This window comes from Prenolepis imparis, unplaced genomic scaffold, assembly GCF_030444845.1.
Source record: "Prenolepis imparis isolate NDT839.2.m4 unplaced genomic scaffold, iyPreImpa1.0 SCAF_1, whole genome shotgun sequence".
NCBI classification, from domain to species: Eukaryota; Metazoa; Arthropoda; class Insecta; order Hymenoptera; family Formicidae; genus Prenolepis; species Prenolepis imparis.
Window position 1 is genome coordinate 17685907 of NW_028141159.1, and position 21047 is coordinate 17706953.

The window sequence follows — 21047 nt, forward strand, 5'->3', positions numbered from 1 at the left end:
GAGTTTAAGTGCTTTTTTTAAATTAAAAATACTTCAAATTTTTTAAACTAAAAAATTATTTTTTAAATTTTGTAGAGAAAAATAGTTAGGAAAGAAATCTTCCGAAGAAATGAAACCGTACTAGACTTTTCTCTACAAAATTTAAAAAATAATTTTTTAGTTTAAAAAATTTGAAGTATTTTAAATTAAAAAAAGCACTTAAACTCTCATTAAAAAATGCTTTTGTAATTATCTTATGATTTTTATGAGCTTTGCACACATAAAATATTTCTCTTATATTTTATACACCAATTAAGCTTTCCTCATTTTATCGAGAACAAAGTCGGCAACTTTACAGTATTTGTTGCGCAAATATTTTTTATATACAATATTCGAACCAAATTTATTTGATTCCAAAGCATGTTGTATTATAGTCTGTTTCGTAAAACTCAGAGCTCTTTCTTCCCATCTGAAACAAATACATTCTGAATTAATACAAATACAAAATTTTAAATTAATTCTTTCAGAAAACGTGTTACAAATTATTTTCTTGATTACAAAAATAATAAATTATTCTTTTACTTATTCTAATTTTTTTTCGATAATTATTCTTTATAATTTCTTGCTTGATAAAATATTTATCACATAATAAATCTGACTATTTAAACATTACATGTTTGTGATTAAAGATTTCTGCATTGTTTTTTCATGATATATAGAAATCTTCTTAAATGCTTTAAGAAAAATATAACTAATACATCTGTTTGTGAGATAAAAAAGAGAAATTTGTTTAATCACTAATTCTCTTACTCTGTTATCAAAAATTTTTTTCTCCATAGTTGACACCATGCATAATTTATGTTAATAATATCATCTGAATATACAAAACAAAGCGATAACTCTGTCGCAGCTACGGCCAGAACATATACCGATGTATCACATAAATTTTCATCCAACATAGCTATATCGAGCTATAACATAAGAAACAAACCACTTATTTGTCTGCAGGTATAATTTGCAATACTAAAAATTGAATCGTATATATAATTGATATATATTATTTAATATTTGTTCTCATACCAAGTAACTACCGCAGAAGTAGGTGAATGAGGTATCATTTAAATTAATATTATATTTGTTACTTCGTGTCACATCCATTATGTAATAGCAAAATAAGGAGAAAGGATCGGCGAATCGTAAATTGAATTTAACAGCCAAGAGAATCTTCTTCTCATACATTAACAAATCTTTCTCCCGATCTATGTACAAATCTTTCGCCAGTTGCACTATCGTAGTTACCTAATAAAATACAAAATATATAACAAATTTATATTAAAATTACAATTATTTTAATTATTTAATATTATAATAGAGAATTTCTCTTTTAATCTTTCCTCTGGATAAAGAATTTTATTACCGATGGCATTTTATAACTAGTTACTTCTCGCTTGAGAGTTATCCAGAGACACGCTAAAGCTAATAATTGAATATTATCCGTCTCCACCAAAATTCTGTCAATAGCGATATCGAATAGCTTGACAGTCTGATAAATGACATTAGACGAATATTCGCAGTGCACCTAAAAAATTGCCATAATCATAGAAGTTATAAACAAAGTTCAGTACAATCTGAATTCAAGTTTTTATTCCAACGTGTCGACGAGATGAAAAAATATCTAATATTAATTGTCATTGTTGTGTTTTATTACTGACAGATATAAAAAATTATTTTTGTACGTTTATAACAAAATATGAGTTTACCAAAATTATATACCACTTTAGTTCTTGACTTGTGTGTAAACGTCAGATATTTATATACTGTAATTAAACCACATTATACTACTTACTCCAAGACGAATCAAATATCCTACGATGACTCTTCTTTGCTTTGCGTTTACGTTTTCTTTTAGAAAACGAGAAGACAATTTGGGAGCATTGTCCTCCCTTTGGCGTTCCATATACGGCACGTCGTCTAAATAATCATGACCATACGGATAAATACCATCGGGGACCTCTATATTGGTCGACAATTTGCGTGTCACCTCACGTTTCACGTAACGCACCTTTTCACAACAAACATTTTTTTCAAATATGTATTATAGCGAGCAAATAAATTAAAATGTTTCAAAAATTGATTCGTTCTACAGTTCTTACATGTACTTGTACAACATTCTGTTTTAAAAATCTGATACGCATATCAAACTAAATTCAAAATAAAATCAGTATACTAATTTATATACATATTAATAATATCAATGCATATATATTTCTGTGCTATTTTTACAAATTATATTTTATTACCTTCGTTGGAGTTAATGGTAGGCTCGAAGGACCACCCTGAGGCGTTGTAGAAGTTGTAGAACTGGCTTCCAATGTATTATTCGGTTGAATATTTCCAGCAATATGGTTTATGCTAAAACAAGATATTCGTAACAATTCAAAGTATCATAAAGCAATTTTTCAATTATTTCAATTATAGTTCTAATTATTCAATTACATAGAGATTATGTTTTGTGATGACATAATAATAATTAATTAATAATTAAATAATTAAAAAACGAAAGCAAAGGCTCTAGTATTGAATATCTAAAATACAAACGGGAAAACGGGCTAATTACGAGCGTTTGTGAATTAAATAATTAATATAACACTAATAATACAGATTAATTCCTATTTACTATTAATGAATATCTATTTTATTTTTATAAATTGTCTTTTTTATTTTTATAAATTGGTCTATTTTATTTTTATAAATTGGCTTACTTTGTATTTATATCAATTTGCGAATTTAATAAATTGTTTTCTTGTAGAATTGGCACAACTTCGGTTGGTAAATGCTTGATTACAGTCTCCCAAGAAAATCCCGACACCTTGCTATTTTCATTTTGCTTAATCTGATCTAACTTGGATTGAACAATCGATGATCTTTGAGGCAGCACTTTAGTACATTCAGCACTCTTTCTCTGTTTGATTTTAGTACGTACTTTATTTGCACTTGATACATTGGGATATTTGTCCGCCAAGTTCTTAGGCACAGCACCTGCTAAAAAAAATTTTACAAATAAAAAAATTTGCCTCATAAATCTTTTCGCGTATTTATATGAACTCTTCTGCTTTCAGAGCAAGATAGAACACACACAATCGGTTATAACACATTACGACATAAATATTTTCAAGATACTAACTGTATGGCTTCCTCATCTTGTCCTTCCACATTTCAATGCTCGTAAATGTTCGTTTTTTAACATCAGCTGAAAGATGTTTGGATTTCGAATGTGTATCAGTACGTGACGGTATTGCTGCGAATTGTGCGTACTGTGACGGAATTTTTCTAGTTTCGGAGCAAGATCTATTAGACAAAAAAAATCGGTTAATATTGCAATAAATGTCTCTTATATAATAAATAAATATATATATATATATAATACATATTTTTATATTTATTTTTGTATATATAAATTTTTCTCTCTACTTTGTATTCTTTCTAGATAAAATAATATTTTAAAAAATTAATTATATAGATTTATTTTAAAAAGTAACTTATACATTACCTCTGAGATAATTTATTGCTTATGTTGTTCTTATCTGTAGAAACTCTATTTCGATAGTTGCTCGAAGAACGTGCTCTACAAAAAATAATAAACATTTTTTTCTACAGCACACACACATACTGACTATTATTAGACTTTTTAATATTTATTTTGTTTAGATATCATTAATCTATGCAAATCGATTTTTTTAAAAATATATTTATGTATAAATATTAGTTATATATTTCTTAATTTTGACTTTTAAAAGTACAAATTCTTTATAAAAGAAAAAAATATTATGTTTAATCTTTGATAAAATAAAAGCTTTTAGATAAAAAAAATTATTAAATAAAATGTTTCTCACCTATATAAAACGGCGTTTAAATCAGAATTAGATTTTTTTTTTTCTCTTATTGTTGATGTACATGTTTTTTTAATCGTCTCACTATTTTGCATTCTAATTTTACACATGTTCTTTCGTTCGCGTGAACGTGATCGGGAACTTTCCTTATTGTCATCGGAGTAAATTTTAAAATTCGCTTTATCAGAGCAAGTCTTTTGCACTATTGTATGATTTGCCGTAGAACATTCTGCATTCAGTGACAATCCTTTCTTGTTTTTACAGTTGTCGAAAGATTTATTTTGTGCGTCCAAATATGTATTCTCTTTGTTCTCTGATACGCAATATTCCGACCGGGGAATATTTGCCGACATGATCTAATATTATTTAAAAATATTTATGTATTAATTAATTTATAATCGATTAATATAATTAACGATTAATATAATCACCTATATATATATTATACTATATTTTTTATACATTTTTTTTCATTAAAATGCATATAATATATATTTTCTCGATACATACAAATGTGTGATATATATATATATATATATATATATATATATATATATATATGTATGTATGTAAGAGACAAAAATAAAGAGAGATGGAATAATTAAATATATTAGAATATTATACCTTTAATGTAATTATTTCAAATATTTTGATTAACAATGTGATAAAAGAAGTTATATTCTCACAGAAAATTTTCACGGAATTAAATTAATAAAATTTGATTTTAACACATGTTTTATTTAATACACACGTTTATTTAATTTTGATACACGTTCTTACTCTTCGACACTCCTCGAGGCAACTGCCACAGAAATCGGCAAATCCTACGACTTGCGTGTTTTTGCCCGACATCTATTCGTCCTACCGTATGTAATCAACATGTTATAAATACATATTATAAACACGAGATCACAAACATGACACGAAGAATTTGAAATCAGAAATTATCCGCATGCTATTTGAGTGTTCTGAATTATTATATCGAAATTGAAAATATATAAAATTATAGGTAGAATAATATATCAATATATATACGTATATATATGTATATTATGTATATTATGTATATTATATGTATATTAGACTATTAAACAATTAGGAGATTCATTATATTTTATTAAATAATACATGTAACAGCACACAATACATTTTCTATTTATTTATTTTTTCTCAGTTGCTGTGATTTTTCGTTTTTTTTCTGGTTTTTTGTTTTCGGTCTTTTTTAACTTGATCAGCTTGAAACAATTTGTATAGGTCATGCGTTCTATAATGTAGACGAGGCAGCTGATGAACAAAGCCATGATTATGAAAAACAGCAATGGCATTATATCATTAATCTCGACTGATTTCCACAATGTTGTCGACTGCAATCGAGTGTAGAGTTAGATCAAAGATACAAAAATCTAATATATTGATGAGTCACTTGTTATATGTATAATTAATAATATTTTGAGAAATTTATCGCACTATTATACTACTTATATACTACTCACTGTGCCTAATAGCTGAACTGACCACTGCGTTTCCAGCAAACGCTGCAAGATTCCGCTATCTCTTAACATCAAAATACTGCAATAATATTAATAAAGCGCAATTAACAAAACAAAACTGTAAGCAAAAAAAAATTGATTGCCTAAAAATCACATATCGTCTCATACTTAATTTACGCTAATAAAATTTGACACTCACCGTTTATTAATAATACCGCGATACGGACTATTACGCTGCACGGCCATTGCTATAGTAGCTGGTGTAATGACATCCAATGGTATCAATTTGCAATTGACTTTCGATTGTAGTATTGTTGCCATACTATCGAGTACCACAAAAGCATATTTGTCGTCCGTGCAAACGCGGTCCAGACCTTCCAAGTAACTGGTTGGCAATTTCTTGGCAATAGTTTCTTTCATTATTAACTTGTCAAACACTTGACTCATTATTTTGTCTTTCGTATTCTGCCGTAACAAAATTATAATCATATAAAATTGTATCTTGTAAAAAATTATCCATAAATAAGATTTCATTTCTTTAGCCATTATTATAATATATAAACGTTAAATTAAAATATGTGCTGTTATATATCGCGTAACCACGTAACATTTAGACATAATTTTTTTATTTACACACACACACACACACACACACATTTAATTAATTAATAAAAAGCTGCTTCACGGCCAAAAAAGCATTTAAGTACCTGAAGAAAGGCAAAGTAGGCCGAATTACCAATTACACCGCAACTAAAACCCTCTTCTTTCAAAAGCCCTTCCATAGTCGTGAAAGGAATAAAGAATGTCTTGACAGTAAGAAAGCTAATCAAGGCGGCAGAATACGCGGATAAAATCACAACCGCCGTCAAGTAAGTTACCAAATGCACCATTCTTACAGGATCTAGCGTAGATTGGTCCATACCTGATAAGATTTTTTATATTACATCTCATAATAATAATTATATATTTAAAAAATTTACACGTAGCTTTAAGAGAAAATTATTTATTTGAAAAGAAAACGGTGCGGAATTACCTTGACTGCAGAACGCTCCTGTGATAAAAAATACAATCTCTGTAAATCTTGACGGCGAGTTGTTGTCTTGCATATGTATGGAAAATGCAAAAAGTTTTTGAATCAACACGATCGATGCACTCAGAATTATTATAAAAAATCCAATGATCCTCCAAATATTTATGGAGAAAGGCGCCACGTAAGCATCCCATTTTATTGTACTCCCCAAGTCTGGCCTTTTAATGTAGGCACGAACGCTAATAATTATTAATTAGTATAATAAACAGAATATGAATTAATTAATCGTGAGTATTAGATAAGTAATTTAATATATAAATGTTATGTTGTGTGTGCGTATGTGTGTATGGCTTGAATAAAATTCAATATATAATAATACTGACAATACTAATATAATATTATATTTAATATAATAAAGTATTTCTACACTTTATTAATAAAATTCAAGTTTATGCTTCTGTTATACGCAGAGTGTCCTAGACATTGAAATTGTCCCTATAAAATATTGTAGAGTGAAACGTTCAGTGCATTTAGAATATTTTTATGAAACGAAAATATACTTGGTCGTGAAAATGGGTACTGTAAAACTGACGTAGTCTAGTCTCTGCTTGGTCATCATGAATTCCGTCGCCGCGAAGTCAATTTCATCGCGATGTAACATCCCAATTGCACCCGTGCACGTGCCGTTTGGTCGACACATGCCCCACGATCCGGCTTCTCTGTATGTGAATCTGAAACAAGTATTCGATATATGTATAAATGCTCGATATTTTTATAATTAATCATTAATCGATAATTGTCACAACCTATCTTTAAAAAAAAGGAATGAACAAATAATTTCAAATGACAATTCTGAAAGAACTTCACAGTGAAAGCTGTCAAAATCACGGTCAAAATTATGTCAAAATTATTGGTGTCTTTTTAAGCAACATGAACTGTCACAATTAATCTTGGGACGAGCGCGAGATTGCAAAATGAAGGATTGGTGACGACGTCATGCTGCGCAATCTTGCTGTAAAATGGATTCATTTGAAAAGGATGAAGACAATAAAGTAACCCCTTTTCTAATATTATTAATTTTTTTATTGATATCTTAATAAACAGTAGTTGTTACATATCTAATTATGCCATATATAATTATGTCATTTAAACACAAGCGTTTAAATGATATGATAAATTAATATATTCTATTTATTTTGTTACTTTGATTATAAATACCAATTTAATATACTTATTATTTAACAGGTATTATATTGATATTTACATTTATTGTAACGATATCATATATTATATACATCTTTTTCTGACAAAAGACAAATTATAAAATAAATAATATTTTGTAATAAATGACATAATTAGGTATTATCCATTGTACACTTCGAGAACGTATTCGGAAAGACGTCGAAGGAGCGGTGATGGTCGAAAAAGGGAAATCTTCGAGGAAAAAGGAGCGGCTAACGAGGAGGAATATTTCCGAAAAGAAACCGCCAGGCAATTGAAAGAGCTCAAAGACCAGCTAAAGCAACGTATGGAAGAGAAGAAAAATAAAGTAGCAAACGAAAAGGATAAAGTAGCGGAAAAAGACAGGGAACAAAAGAAACTCAGTCAAATTACAAAAACTACTTCAAAGAACTCTAATAAAGAATGAAAATAGACGAATACAATAAATAATAACCAAGCAACATAACAATTATTGACTTTTTATGAATATGATAAATTATATTTTTCTTTAGAAATTGTACTACTTATTATTTAATAATGCTTAACTACGCGGATAACAATTTTACATACTCACAAATACGATAAATACCTTTTTTATTTAATAGTACTTACGTGCAATTCAATTCCTCCTGCAATAACAGAATTATTTCCCCAAAAAAGCCACTAACTCCTATTACCTGCTCCTTTTCGTTAAGTTCAAATTCACTGACAGGAGGGTCCTATGCGTATAAAATTGTTTATGCCAAAACGAATATTATATATGTTACTTAAAGCTTAATTATCACTCATTATTAATTTCAATATTATTAACATGTTTTTTTAAATTATTACTAGAACAGCACAAGCACGCGCGATTTTATATACGTGCGCGCCATTTTATATAAAAAAGAATGATATTTTTATATAAAGTTTGTTTAAACTTGATTAATATTTTTTGACATAAATCAGCTGATTAAAGCATTAATTTGCTAATTAAATAAAAAAATATATATATATAACCGAGTTTAAAGTAGCTAATTTCTATCAAAAAATATTAATAAATCTTTTCCTCAATAAAATCGTAATTAGTCTCAATGTTGTGATTATCTCGATTATCAAAAGATTCTTGTAGGAAATTCTATTTCTTTATTCGCACTTTTTGTTAAAGATTTAAATGCTAAATTTTTATGCATTGCATAATTAATTAATATATATTTTTTTATGCGTTGATTGCAATGCATGCATATAAAAATATGTAAATTAATTATGCAATGCATAAAAATTCATTATTTAAATCTTTAACAGAGAACAAAAAATAGAATTTTCTACAAGAATTTTTTGATCAAAATATCTGTGCTTTTATTAGGACCAATTTCACCAACGTCGGTTAACTTTAATCTTCGGTTAAACTATATCTTTGTCTCTTTTCAGATACGTTCTTAAAAAGAGACAAAGATATAGTTTAACCGAAGGTTAAAGTTAATCGACGTTGGTGAAATTGGCCCTTAGAGTCGCGCATCTGCCCACCACGCTGCAATCTCGCGCGAGACTGACCGCAAGACTCTGAGCAGCGGTCTCGCCAAGCACAGCCCACACGTCCACCACGCTGCGCGTTTCGCGCGAAACTGATCGTCAGTCTCGCAATTGCAGCGTCTCGAGATTCGAGATTCGAGATTCAGTCTCGCGCGAGACGCGCAGCGTGACAGACGTTTAGGCTGCGCTTAACGATACCGCTGTTCAGAGTTTTGCGGTCAGTCTCGCGCGAGATTGCAGCGTAGTGGATAAAGTATTATAATATATTATTTACAACATATTACTATTTTAATATTTTTAATATATTATTATTTTAAAATTTAATTAGCAAATTAACGTTTTATTAATAATTTATGGCAGAAATCAGCTGATTAAAGCGTTAATTTGCTAATTAAATTTTAAAATAATATTATGTTATAAAAATTAAAATAATACTATACACTGAGAATTTAAAGGCTCTTCTATATTATTAAAATAATACTATGTTTTAAATAAAATGTTAGTACTTTAAACTCGATTAATATTTTTTAGTTATCAGCTGATGTCTGTATCATTCTTTTTAACATAAAATTGAGGAATCGCGCTTGTGTTACTCTAGTCCCTTTCTAAAAAAGGCATGTTAAGTCGATTCTCGCAAGTATTATTGCCTCTTTTTCGTGATGTTGATTGACGCACAACGCAAATCGAGGCAGTCAATCAGCATCGCAGTAAAGAGGCCTCAAAACTTCGATACAAATTGAATTCACTTAGTTAACATGTTTTTTTTAGAAAGAGAATATTATTTGATTGCTTATTATTATGATTAGAACATTTATAGTAAAAAATAAAATAAGCGATCTCACGTGGAGCGACGCAACGCGCAAAATCTGGCCGAAAAGATTGTTCCTTCGTAAATATAGACTTTGTACAGGACTTTTCAGACCTCTCTCCGCATCCCACACACCGAAGTTATTCGATCTCAATTCTTTATCTTTATGAATTTGATAAACTTCAGTGATGATTTCCTTGCCAGTTTCGTTGATGCTGCTTTGAGCCACCATAAATTTACAATCAAATGGCACGTAAATGTTGAAGAGGAAGTCCGTCAAGTTGGTCTGGTTATCGAAGAAGACCAACCAAGTAGGATAAGACATTATGATCCAAGTAGAGACCTGTTGCATTTTGATAAAGTAATAAACGTCTGCGAATTTCCCAGATTGTGATGTTTAATCAAATACAATAAAGTGATACTTTGCGACAAAAGCTTCTGTTAAAAAAAAATATATATATAATGAATTTGAATAAAATTATATAAATATTGTTTCTTAAATTTATCTGTCTTTGTAAATATGTTTATTACGACTAGAAATTCAGAGAGAGAAAAACTCTTTTGCATTTTTATATTAAACTATTAATTTTATATAATAATAAATGAAACATATTATTGCAACAAAGTATTATTTTTAATCTTTTTCATAATATAATTACATTTGCAAAATTATTCCTTGTATCTTCATTGGCGTTTAATAAGACGAACAAAGGCCTCTTGATGAAATTATAACTTTGCCCAACCTATAAATAAGCAAATTTTTTCCTTTTTTAGTAAAAGATAAATGTATCGCTTTTGAAAATTGCAAAAAATTACTTATGACTTATTTGTTTATTAAAGTGACATTATAAATTTTTCTGAAAATATAAAATTAAATCTTAAAGATATTCTCATATAGTGCTCCGTATCTACATAATAAAAAATATAGATTGAGAAAAATATAATAAAAAATATAGGTATGTATATATATGTAAAAGAAATATATAAAATATATAAAAGAAATAGATTCTAAGCGCTCACTTGCGTTGTGAACATATGAAAATCCATGAATGCGGTGCGTATGTGAAGAGTCAAGCTCAGGTATTTTTGAAGCCGCAGTAAGAGCTCGTTTTCCATAAATCCTGCAAAATAGCAGCTTTCAGTATGCGAAGATTCGATTCTGAAAAATAAAATTTTCTGTCTCTCCATTCTGCTTCTCACCTTGCATCTCAATAGGACGTGGATTAGAGTGTAGTATTATGATGCACGTATTATTGAAGTAGGTACGAATATCTCTGATCAGACCCTCGTACACCGAAATCGGTCTGATCAGCTGACCCCACGTGAAGTCGAACATCATTATCGTCCATATGAAGACGATCAAACTTGAGATCAAAGAAATATCAACTTTGCGAAACATCCTTCGCCGAGCGTTTGCGTCGCGCTGAAATCCGATTGATCTCACAAGCCAGCTCGACGAGACGGATCTCCACATTTTTCAGATCCGACGTGTTTTACCGTATTTTATCACATTCGCACTGCTTTTTGCAACGGTGAAGGCAATCAATTTAGATATCAGATAATAGCGGAATAATCAGCGTCGCACGATTTTATCCGCGTGGCCTAGTCGATACTAAAACATTTAGGCAAAAAAACAACAATCGCGTATAATAATTAACGATTTAATGACGATTGGTTTTACAGATTCGGAGAAATTTAATTGCGAGAAATTAAACGCGATTTTACGCTTATACGAGAAAATTTAAATGGCAAGAACACGAAGCCGAGTGCATGAAAGATCGACTGACAGACGCATCGATTCCGCGAGTCTCGAATAAATAATGTGTTTGCTCTCTTCGCGTATTTGCTCTCGCGTTTGTGCAAACTGGACTAGGTCACTGTTCAAACAATCTGTGCATCGTCCGAGCGATGATTTCGAGAGAAATATTGTTTAATAAACGAAATAATTCACAAACTTTGCTGATAGATTTATACAAATTAAACGACTGATCTGTTTGTTGAATATTCTCGTTGTAGGAAATGACGTCAATTGGATATTTCGATTCGGTTCAATAGTTACACATATCGGAATCTAAATAGTAGCTTATTCTGTTATGAATAATCCTTCTAAACGGAAATTGTATTAATGATCAAATTATTTGTACGTACACATAATAAAAGCTATTTTAAATTCTTATATAATAAAGATAATTAGCATTATTAGTTTGTCCTATCAACACGGACTTTTTCAATTAAAAACGGTATGATTATATATACTATATATATACAATCGAAGCTAATCAACAAAAAGCATTACCTAATAAGATGTTTATTATTTTTAAATATAGATCAAGTGAAATTTCTTATACACAATACAATGCAAATATAAAATATATAATATGTAGATGTTATCGTCAAACTTTTCGAGAAAGCATTGAAATATAAAAGATATTATAATATATGTATTGGTAGTGGTGTTTTTTTTTATAGCATGAACTGCATGATGTGAACAATAATGATGACATATGGTCAGCATAAATAAGGTAACAATCTAAAAGAAACTATGGAATACAAAATGATCTCTTTTGACTTATATAGATGGAAAATCATATTATTTAACGGCAGAAAAATCAACATGTAAATTGTGTGTCATATCGCTTATAATAATCGCAAGCTGAACAAATAATCAGAAGTGATGTAAGAGTATAAAAATAGTGATGATAGTTCCGCAGCACTTGTATGTGGATAATCTCTAAAATTATGTTTACTTTAAGAAGTCATTTGATGACGTTTTTACGTAGCTTTTCTTTCTAAAATAATAATTCTCCGCAAAAAAGAACATAAATTTAATAAGTGATTTATTAATTAATAATTCATAAGTTTCGGTAAAAATATCTTATTAACGACGCACTAAATTAGCTACAAATCGTTAAATTTGAAATTTATCAATATATTTCCTTCTTTTACTCATATCTAAGCATTTTCAATTATATTTACATAAGATATTAAAATTTATGAATTATTTATGTATTCTATTTCAGAATTATTTCTTCTTTCTGAAAGGTCTTATAACGAGACAAAGCCGATAACATTAAATTAAATAGTAACATCGGTTTTATCAGTAATTTAATATTCTCATATATTCCAGAATAATTAACATTTTGCAAGGATTTTCATTTTATATGCGTAATATGTATCTATATATTATATATGTATCTACATATTATATATGTATCTGTATCATATCATAATATATAAGAACATCGTACAAATGTAAACTAGTTTCTCTTGGTACGTTCAAAAAGCATCAAGAAGCATGTTACGAAAACTTGTTTACGTTGTTTTTACGATTCTCGTTTTAATAACGATGTCACGGACCAATCGTAAGTATCCCAATATAATATATATATTTAAAAATATAAATTATATTATAAATAAAATAATCATATTATTCTCATATTATTTATATCACATTCTCAATGAAAAATTGAATATAGTAATTAAATAGAAAGAATATATTTTATATATAAATCTTATATATATCTTAAATATATTTTAAAAAACTAATTTTTTTCTGCGTGCAGAAATGCAGAAAATGCATAAAGAATGCACTCGTTTTTTGATATATTTAATTGTTAAAAGACAATTCATGTAAAATGTATTTATATATATAAACAGTGCTTTAAAAATACAATTTCGTTATTATTTTATTTAAAATTTTTAATTTTTAATTCTCTCGACTTCTAATTATTGATTATAGTAATGTATAATATATTAGATATATATAGACCTAAATATAAATTATATATAATATAATATATATTTTTATATTATATACAATAAAATATATTAAAAAAAGATTAAAAATATGAATATATTTGAAAATATTTTTTTCCTATAATTATAAATTTAAAAAAAAACTCTTATTCATATAAGAATTTTTATCATATAAAATTAATTTAAAAAAAATAACTTTATACTTGACTAATAAATTCTCATTTTCAGCGATAAATACAGGACCAGATGATAACGACCCAATTAATAGCTTCTTATCTAGCATATCTCCACTTTTGCCAGCTGAAACCTCAAACAATTATGTAAATAATATACTGAAAATTATACATGAGTTGCGTTTGCCATGTATAATACATTCCATCGTTCCATGGGAATTAAATTGTACTCGAGTCGAATAATATTACAGAGCACTTGATACAATTTGCGTTTTATTAAATAAAAACTCTACAACACTTAATTATATTTGTTACATAACACAATATGTAAGAAACAACTCTACAATATTTAAATATTTCTATAATATTGTTGCAAATTGCATAAAAAATGCATATTTAATATTAAAAAATAAAATGTAAAATTTTTAATTAGTCATTTTATGTTAATAAACCACAAATGTGATACTAAATATTTTATCTACATTTATTTTATATATATATTTTTAATCCCATGCTCATTAACAATACTAAGTTTTAGAGACATATATAAGGCGTTTTTCCATGATTTTTTTTGTATAATGAGTAATAATCATATAATTGCAACCATTTTTAGATTATATGAATTATTTCCTGATTATTTCCTAATTATTCTAGCTATACTAAAATAATATAATAGACTGTATTATTTCATATTTATTTTTAAATATAGATCAAGTGAAATTTATATATAATTCAACGCGAATATAAAATATCTTTCTCTATATATTTCTTAATATATAGTTCTTACAAAGTTATATTATTCAATTTTTTGGATTAAAATGATAGTCATCAATAAAAATTAAGCAAAAAAAAACCAAGCTCTTTAAGAATTACAGAATCGAAGATTTGTTCGTGCATCATAATAAAGTATTTTGTTAATATCTTTGATTTTTAAAGCTTGTGTCTAGTATATTTAATAAACTGTCTGTCATCAGTTTTTTTTAAACAAAAACCAGAAAACTTAATATTTGCATCACGTAAAGATATGACGATAACAAAAGGAAGGTCACTGGGCTGTATCGAGCATTTTTGCATACGAAATTAGGAGCTGATAACAGTATATGTCAATTTTATCCGTGAAAAATCGTTACTCGTTCTGCTAATCTTTCCAAGTGAACGTACAAACTTAAGAGTGCGCGATTATATATCTATATAAAACAAAATAAGAAAATAGCTCAAATAAAAAATATAAAACACATACATAAAATAAATTCTCAATCCACTATTCGCAAGCAATTGGACGTATGTATAATTAGAAAGTATAACATTAATTCATGAAATATTGTAACATCTCCTTCAAACATCATTTGCCATTATTATCGTGCGCGGAATCGGTACCAATTTATGCTAGCTAAAATGTCAACCTGTCAGAAAATTGTATTAAACTAATTATTTTTTCCAACAATCAATTGAAGGAAAACGATAAAAAGGAGGTCGCCCATCACGGCAAGGTGACTGTTCAGGCTGTCCAGAAACTTCGACAAGACAAGAGACGAGGCAAAAGTCTAAGAAAAAGTTTTTATACTTTTGATTCAAGACAATAAGACAATAATCATTCACAAAATGAAGATATCAATTCTCGTTGTTTATCTGGCTATGATATTTGGAAGTATATCCTGCAAGATACATATGGATACAACAAAAATCGATTTAATAGGAGGTAAATTATATATTATAATATATAATTATATATATAATTAATAAGCGAATTATAACATTGCTATTTAAAACATCATTAAGATTACTATTTAAAAATATTTTAATTTTTTTGTAAAAAATTTTAATATTTAAAAGTTCTCCAATTTTACACAATGAAATTTGTATTTCTCATAACAATTGTGTTCTCATTGTAATATTTTTTCAGATGATGGAAATCACAACACAAATTATTTCAATGTATTTTTGGAAAAATCTCTTTCGAGATACAAAAGAGCCAATATATTATCTCCGGTTACAAAGATAGGATTGATTGGAACTGATTTAAATAATGTAATTAAAACTATATTAAATTTCACAGATTTCATAACTGGTTTGCTTACTGGGCAAGAAAGCTCGTGTCCAGAAAAATTATCCATCGACTCGATTGCACGGATGACACTACATCCGATCCAAATGACCAAAACTATACTTTGTCATATCTTCAATATGATTGGAAAAGAAAATCGTGCAATAATACATAAATTATTGGAAATTTTTTGGAATTTTTTAAGGACAATATTCCTACCAACACTACGCACGGTGTTAAATAAAATAGCAAACACTGGTATTTTACCTCCAAGCCTAAAAAATTTGGTTGATATATTTGATACATTATATAATATCTTCGAAGTAATGGGATACGTTAAATAAAAAACGTAGTAAAATTTTTCTATTTTTTCAAAGCAAATTAAATAACGCAAGAAAAATAAGAATGCATTATTTATAAAATATATTTAAAAATATAAATATGTTTAAAAATATTATATATATATATATGTTTATATATATGTTTAAAAATATTATATATATAATATTTTTAAACATATTAAATATTATATATATTATATATATAAATTTTAAATATTAAATATTATATATATGTATTATATATATAAATTTTAAATATTAAATATTATATATATGTATTATATATATAAATTTTAAATATTAAATATTATATATATAAATTTTAAATATTATATATATAAATTTTAAATATTAAATATAGTTTTTAAGATTAAATTGATATTATATTTATACATTTATATTATGTATATATATATATATATATATATTCATATATGTATTTTAATTATATTCATAATTATATTTATTATATTTATATTATATTTAATAATATAATTAAATATTAAATATTATAAAATATATTTAAAGACTTGTGTTTATATTTATATATTATAAAACTTTTCCATTTCAAACTATAGGATCAATGTTACGTTTTTTGGCAAAACATAATTTTAAGAGAAAACTACAACATCAAAAAGTAAATTAAAATTAAAATAGGCATCAAAAATAATTGTTAAAATTAAAATAGATAAAATGTATAGATTATTTAAGCAATATATGAATAATTTAAACATTAATCATACAAGTTTCTCTTCTTCCCGTCATTTTGTCAAACTAAGACTGTGAATAGTTTATTATAATAGATTTTTATATCCTACAAAACATTGTATATAGAATATCTTAGTTTTCTAATCAGATGAAAAGATAACTTAAAAATATTTTGCATATGCGGTGATATATAGTGTGATAAAGAGAATGTAGAATAATTGGAAAATTATAAAAATATTTTAATTCTTTTCATATATACGTATACATTCACATTCTCTCTCTACCTCCCTCTTTTTCTCTTTGTACATAATCAGAAAAACACTATCGAGATACGTAAATCTTGTAAAAAGATTATTTCATAGAAATACACATATACATATATGTTTCCAAAAAAACCTACACAGAAACATAATTGAATAAAGATATAAAGATATATTACCTTTAATTCCTATCTCGCAATCTATTTAATGAAAAATTTTATACAAAAATTTGAATTAACTTATACAAAAAAAAAAAAAAAATAAGTGTTCTATTCATTATTGTTAAATAAAACTGTTATTAGAAAACAGATATAAATTTCTACGTGTTACTGAATCCTTACTCACAAGCATTTGTACTTAATAAGAGTCATCATCATCATCATCATCTGTATATTCGTAAATTTTCGAAACTTCTTCTTCGTGTTCTTCGATCTCACATTCAGACAAATGTGGTTCTCCTTCCATAAATTTCGCAAATCTGAAAAAATTTACATTCATGCAGTTGATTAAAAAGATTTGCTTCTGATGTATATTGCAATATTAAGCATAATCGAAATTATATATATAACCTTATGGGATCTTTTAATCTTAAAACTGTCTTCCAAGAATTGCATTCCGGACTAGAGCAATAGTTCTGTAATTGTTTTAATGCTTTCCTAGTTTGTCGTATTCCTTCTTGACGATAATGATTTTCACTTAATAATTGTCGTTTTTCCGGAAACCTGATTTGCCTCATTTAAAAAGAAAAAAAAGGAGCAATATTATCTTTTGGTGCATTCAAAGAATAAATTGAAAAAAAATATAGAGAAAACATTTAAAACATACAAATAAATATAGCCATACATAATATACATAATTTGTTATTACATATTTGAAAAATTTTGGAAGTTCAAGTGTATGTAATTAAGTAATTATGTATAAAATTAATGGAAATTATTATGTATCTGATCAGTCCACAAAGTATTTGTAACATTTCTTATGTACTTTTTTATACTGCTGCTTGTAATAATGCTTTTAAATAAAATTTAATATAATAGTTCAAATCATAATAATTCAAAAACAATTATCAATTAATGTCTCATAAATAGCTTTTTAAACAAAGCAGATAAAAGAATTAACACATTTTATTGCAAACCATAGATATACAATTGCTATATGCACATATATCGTACAAAAAAGTATATTCAAAAATGTTTAAATATGAAATGAGAAGTTTATCGCACAGAAACCAAACAGCTTATATAAACACCCTATTAAATATAGTGTTAGTAATAAACTCGTTAAACATATATAAACATATGAAAACTAAAAATACATGATTGTATAATTGTGCATTAAGTAACACTTACAATAGACAATGTACTTAAGTATTAATTAATACAATTTACTGATATAATATTAAATATCTCTACAAAATCATTTAAATTTATATAAAGCTATTGAAAGAAAAAAGCAACATAAATAGGAAGGATATGTGACATGTAGAGATATGTGCAAACGGATGCGCGTGCGATTTATTCAAATAATTGAATAATCAATTTTTATATCATTTTTCAATAGTAACTGCATGTAGCTGCATGCGATTATAGCTGATTGCGAAAGCAGATATTATTAATTATTCTAATCCTCTCTATATTGATCGTCCTATATGCTTACCAATATCTCTTTCCTCGTTCGAGCGCGGCCTTTGGAAAATTATAAAGAAGTACCAGAATAATGCAACATGAAAAGGACGCCTCATAAAAGTAACTGCTATTATATATCATTGCCAATCCCATAAACTGTAAAAATATAAAGTCATTTTTATATCAAGAAATAAATAAATTAAGAATAAATTAAAAAATTATCAATATAAATAAATTTAAGAAAGAAATATCATATGCAACATACCTGTAAAAACCATTGTATTATTTGTTTCGTTCTTTTATTGGTTACTGGACCAAAACGATAACAGATTACAAAGCTAATCAGAGATGTAATGAGAATATACCACATCACCCATTCTCTGTATTGTGCTACAATTAACTGCATGTTTTCCCACAATACTTGAGCAAGATAAAGACTCATTGATGCAGCAAATATTAAGTACATCACTTTTCCCTTAATAAATAAAAGAATATTTATAAGATATTTTTCTCAAGAATTATATTTTCTCTTTCTAGTCAAATATTATTATGTTAAAATAGTTACCCGTGGTATCAATTTTCCTGCCATATATATTAAAATTAAAATAGATAAAGTGACACCAAATATTATGCCACAGGCATAATAAAATAATGAATTCCGACTTAATATCTGTGCGAACCAGAAAATGATGATACCTATTATCATCATTGTCAATCTCCAAACATTGATACCTGATAATGAAAATATGTTGCTAATTATGTTAATAAAAAGAAATAATCTTACATTCAGGTACTTACGTGTTTCTGTCAGGCTCATTATATACCCAGATTCATTGGAATCTGTGTAAACACCTATGCATATATTTTGAAAAGGATTAATTTTTAATTGTTTATGTTTTCCTGTGTCAAACAAATTAAGACTCCATGATTTCTGATTTTCATTGTGCTTTTGGTATATTTCTTCAGGCGTTTTGCCATCATACAAGACATAGGAATCTGAATTAGTATTCAGGTGCATCTGTAATGTAATATTTATTTTATAAAATTATTAAAATATTCTATATTAAGGATGTATATATCTACATAACTATATAAAATTATACATATAAAATTCTTAATATTATTCTTATTATTAAAATTTTCTTACAGTCATAGTTCTCCACATATAGGTCAAGTATTTTGATATACTAATATGACAATATGTTTTTAACCCAGGTTTATTACTTTCCACAGTATCGTCTGCATTCAGAAAGTGTATTTCTGCAACATTAAATCAAATACATATATATTAAAATATTTTCTTGTAACTAAAATGATGAAAATGAATATTAATACAAGTAAATTCTCGCTATATATAGCTTCGCTATTTTCACAAAATAAAGTTTGTAATTTTTAATTTTCTTGTTAATAGATGTAAAAATTTAATTACAGCAAAATTGATTTCGTGTTATAATTTGACAATAAAAGAATAAATACTCCAAAAAATAAAAATAATTATATATATAATATAGAAAAGATTATTTTTCTCAAAGCAAAAATAATATTCCATATCATAAGTTTGCAGTAATTAAATGATATATGTCAATATTTATTTTATAAATTACTAAGGTGTGTAAAATAAATTAATTCACAATTATTAAATATATTCTAATAATAAAGCTGAATAATTTCAAAATGTAAAAAGCATCGTATCAGCATTTTAATAATTATGTATTGCATAATTGTAATACATACATATATTAACACATGGTGTTACATCACAGCTAATATTTTCAATTACATATTATTGTTGTTCAAACAGAATGTAATTATTAAGTGACTTTTCGAATAGTGTGAGATTATTTTGGGCATATGTTTTAGGTTACATAAATAGGTTAGGTGAACTTACTCGGCTCTTCCACAATACGTCGCGCACATTGAACACATTGAAATAGGCAGATATATATGAAAATCCATTTTATTAATCCAATCGTTCCCTTCATTTTTCTAATTATATACAGATTTTCCCTTCATATACATACGTTATCACGCTTGTATCATACCGACACCGACATTACAAAAATAGCGACACAGATTTAAAATATCTCGATACGGGTAATATATCGATCAATCGATTGTTACAAGATCTCGATATTGAGACAATTGTAAACGTAAAATAATAACTGCAAATGTATACAAATATTGATATTTTTTTAAATTGATATTTTATA

General features: G+C 26.8%; 5 protein-coding genes and 1 long non-coding RNA gene across 11 annotated transcripts; 3 read left to right on the plus strand and 3 right to left on the minus strand.

Moving 5' to 3' along the window:
• Window positions 1-106: 106 nt before the first annotated feature.
• LOC145934152 (uncharacterized) lies at window positions 107-4703 on the minus strand. Of its 3 annotated transcripts, none has more exons than XM_083034505.1 (11): window positions 4494-4677; window positions 3873-4225; window positions 3530-3604; window positions 3164-3327; window positions 2742-3018; window positions 2280-2391; window positions 1826-2041; window positions 1397-1558; window positions 1060-1278; window positions 790-950; window positions 107-448 (listed from the first exon to the last, which is right to left on the minus strand). In XM_083034505.1, exons 2-11 carry the CDS (start codon window positions 4220-4222, stop codon window positions 292-294), a joined length of 1893 nt encoding a protein of 630 aa, XP_082890631.1. In that variant the 5' UTR covers window positions 4223-4225; window positions 4494-4677; the 3' UTR covers window positions 107-291. The 3 variants fall into 3 exon arrangements, with proteins under 3 accessions (XP_082890631.1, XP_082890622.1, XP_082890613.1); XM_083034496.1 differs by having other exon boundaries at window positions 109-448; window positions 2742-3021; window positions 4621-4703; XM_083034487.1 differs by having other exon boundaries at window positions 109-448; window positions 2742-3021; window positions 4494-4676.
• Window positions 4704-5012: 309 nt separating this feature from the next.
• On the minus strand, window positions 5013-12366 carry LOC145934145 (putative glutamate receptor). Its single transcript, XM_083034474.1, has 12 exons — window positions 12227-12366; window positions 11131-11542; window positions 10951-11051; window positions 10590-10673; window positions 9965-10273; window positions 8223-8329; window positions 6950-7120; window positions 6393-6628; window positions 6067-6281; window positions 5559-5824; window positions 5363-5438; window positions 5013-5233 (listed from the first exon to the last, which is right to left on the minus strand). Exons 2-12 carry the CDS (start codon window positions 11402-11404, stop codon window positions 5030-5032), a joined length of 2043 nt encoding a protein of 680 aa, XP_082890600.1. The 5' UTR covers window positions 11405-11542; window positions 12227-12366; the 3' UTR covers window positions 5013-5029.
• Window positions 7277-8055, plus strand: LOC145934166 (uncharacterized). The gene is made up of 2 exons (XM_083034520.1): window positions 7277-7441; window positions 7749-8055. Exons 1-2 carry the CDS (start codon window positions 7386-7388, stop codon window positions 8035-8037), a joined length of 345 nt encoding a protein of 114 aa, XP_082890646.1. The 5' UTR covers window positions 7277-7385; the 3' UTR covers window positions 8038-8055.
• Window positions 12367-13157: 791 nt separating the features above from the next.
• LOC145939730 (uncharacterized) lies at window positions 13158-14319 on the plus strand. The gene is made up of 2 exons (XR_014425889.1): window positions 13158-13292; window positions 13915-14319. It is a non-coding gene; the product is annotated as an uncharacterized LOC145939730 (long non-coding RNA).
• Window positions 14320-14978: 659 nt separating this feature from the next.
• LOC145936675 (uncharacterized) lies at window positions 14979-16308 on the plus strand. The gene is made up of 3 exons (XM_083039148.1): window positions 14979-15140; window positions 15314-15579; window positions 15763-16308. The coding sequence occupies exons 2-3, from the start codon at window positions 15462-15464 to the stop codon at window positions 16245-16247; spliced, it is 603 nt and encodes a 200-aa protein (XP_082895274.1). The 5' UTR covers window positions 14979-15140; window positions 15314-15461; the 3' UTR covers window positions 16248-16308.
• Window positions 16309-17151: 843 nt separating this feature from the next.
• Nemp (Nuclear envelope integral membrane protein) lies at window positions 17152-20926 on the minus strand. Of its 4 annotated transcripts, none has more exons than XM_083044299.1 (9): window positions 20726-20923; window positions 19985-20097; window positions 19636-19855; window positions 19403-19569; window positions 19103-19312; window positions 18869-18993; window positions 17782-17943; window positions 17558-17690; window positions 17157-17412 (listed from the first exon to the last, which is right to left on the minus strand). In XM_083044299.1, the coding sequence occupies exons 1-8, from the start codon at window positions 20817-20819 to the stop codon at window positions 17570-17572; spliced, it is 1212 nt and encodes a 403-aa protein (XP_082900425.1). In that variant the 5' UTR covers window positions 20820-20923; the 3' UTR covers window positions 17157-17412; window positions 17558-17569. The 4 variants fall into 4 exon arrangements, with proteins under 4 accessions (XP_082900444.1, XP_082900419.1, XP_082900425.1 ...); XM_083044308.1 differs by having other exon boundaries at window positions 17158-17348; XM_083044318.1 differs by having other exon boundaries at window positions 17152-17690; window positions 17782-17934; window positions 20726-20926.
• Between the last annotated feature and the right edge of the window lie 121 nt (window positions 20927-21047).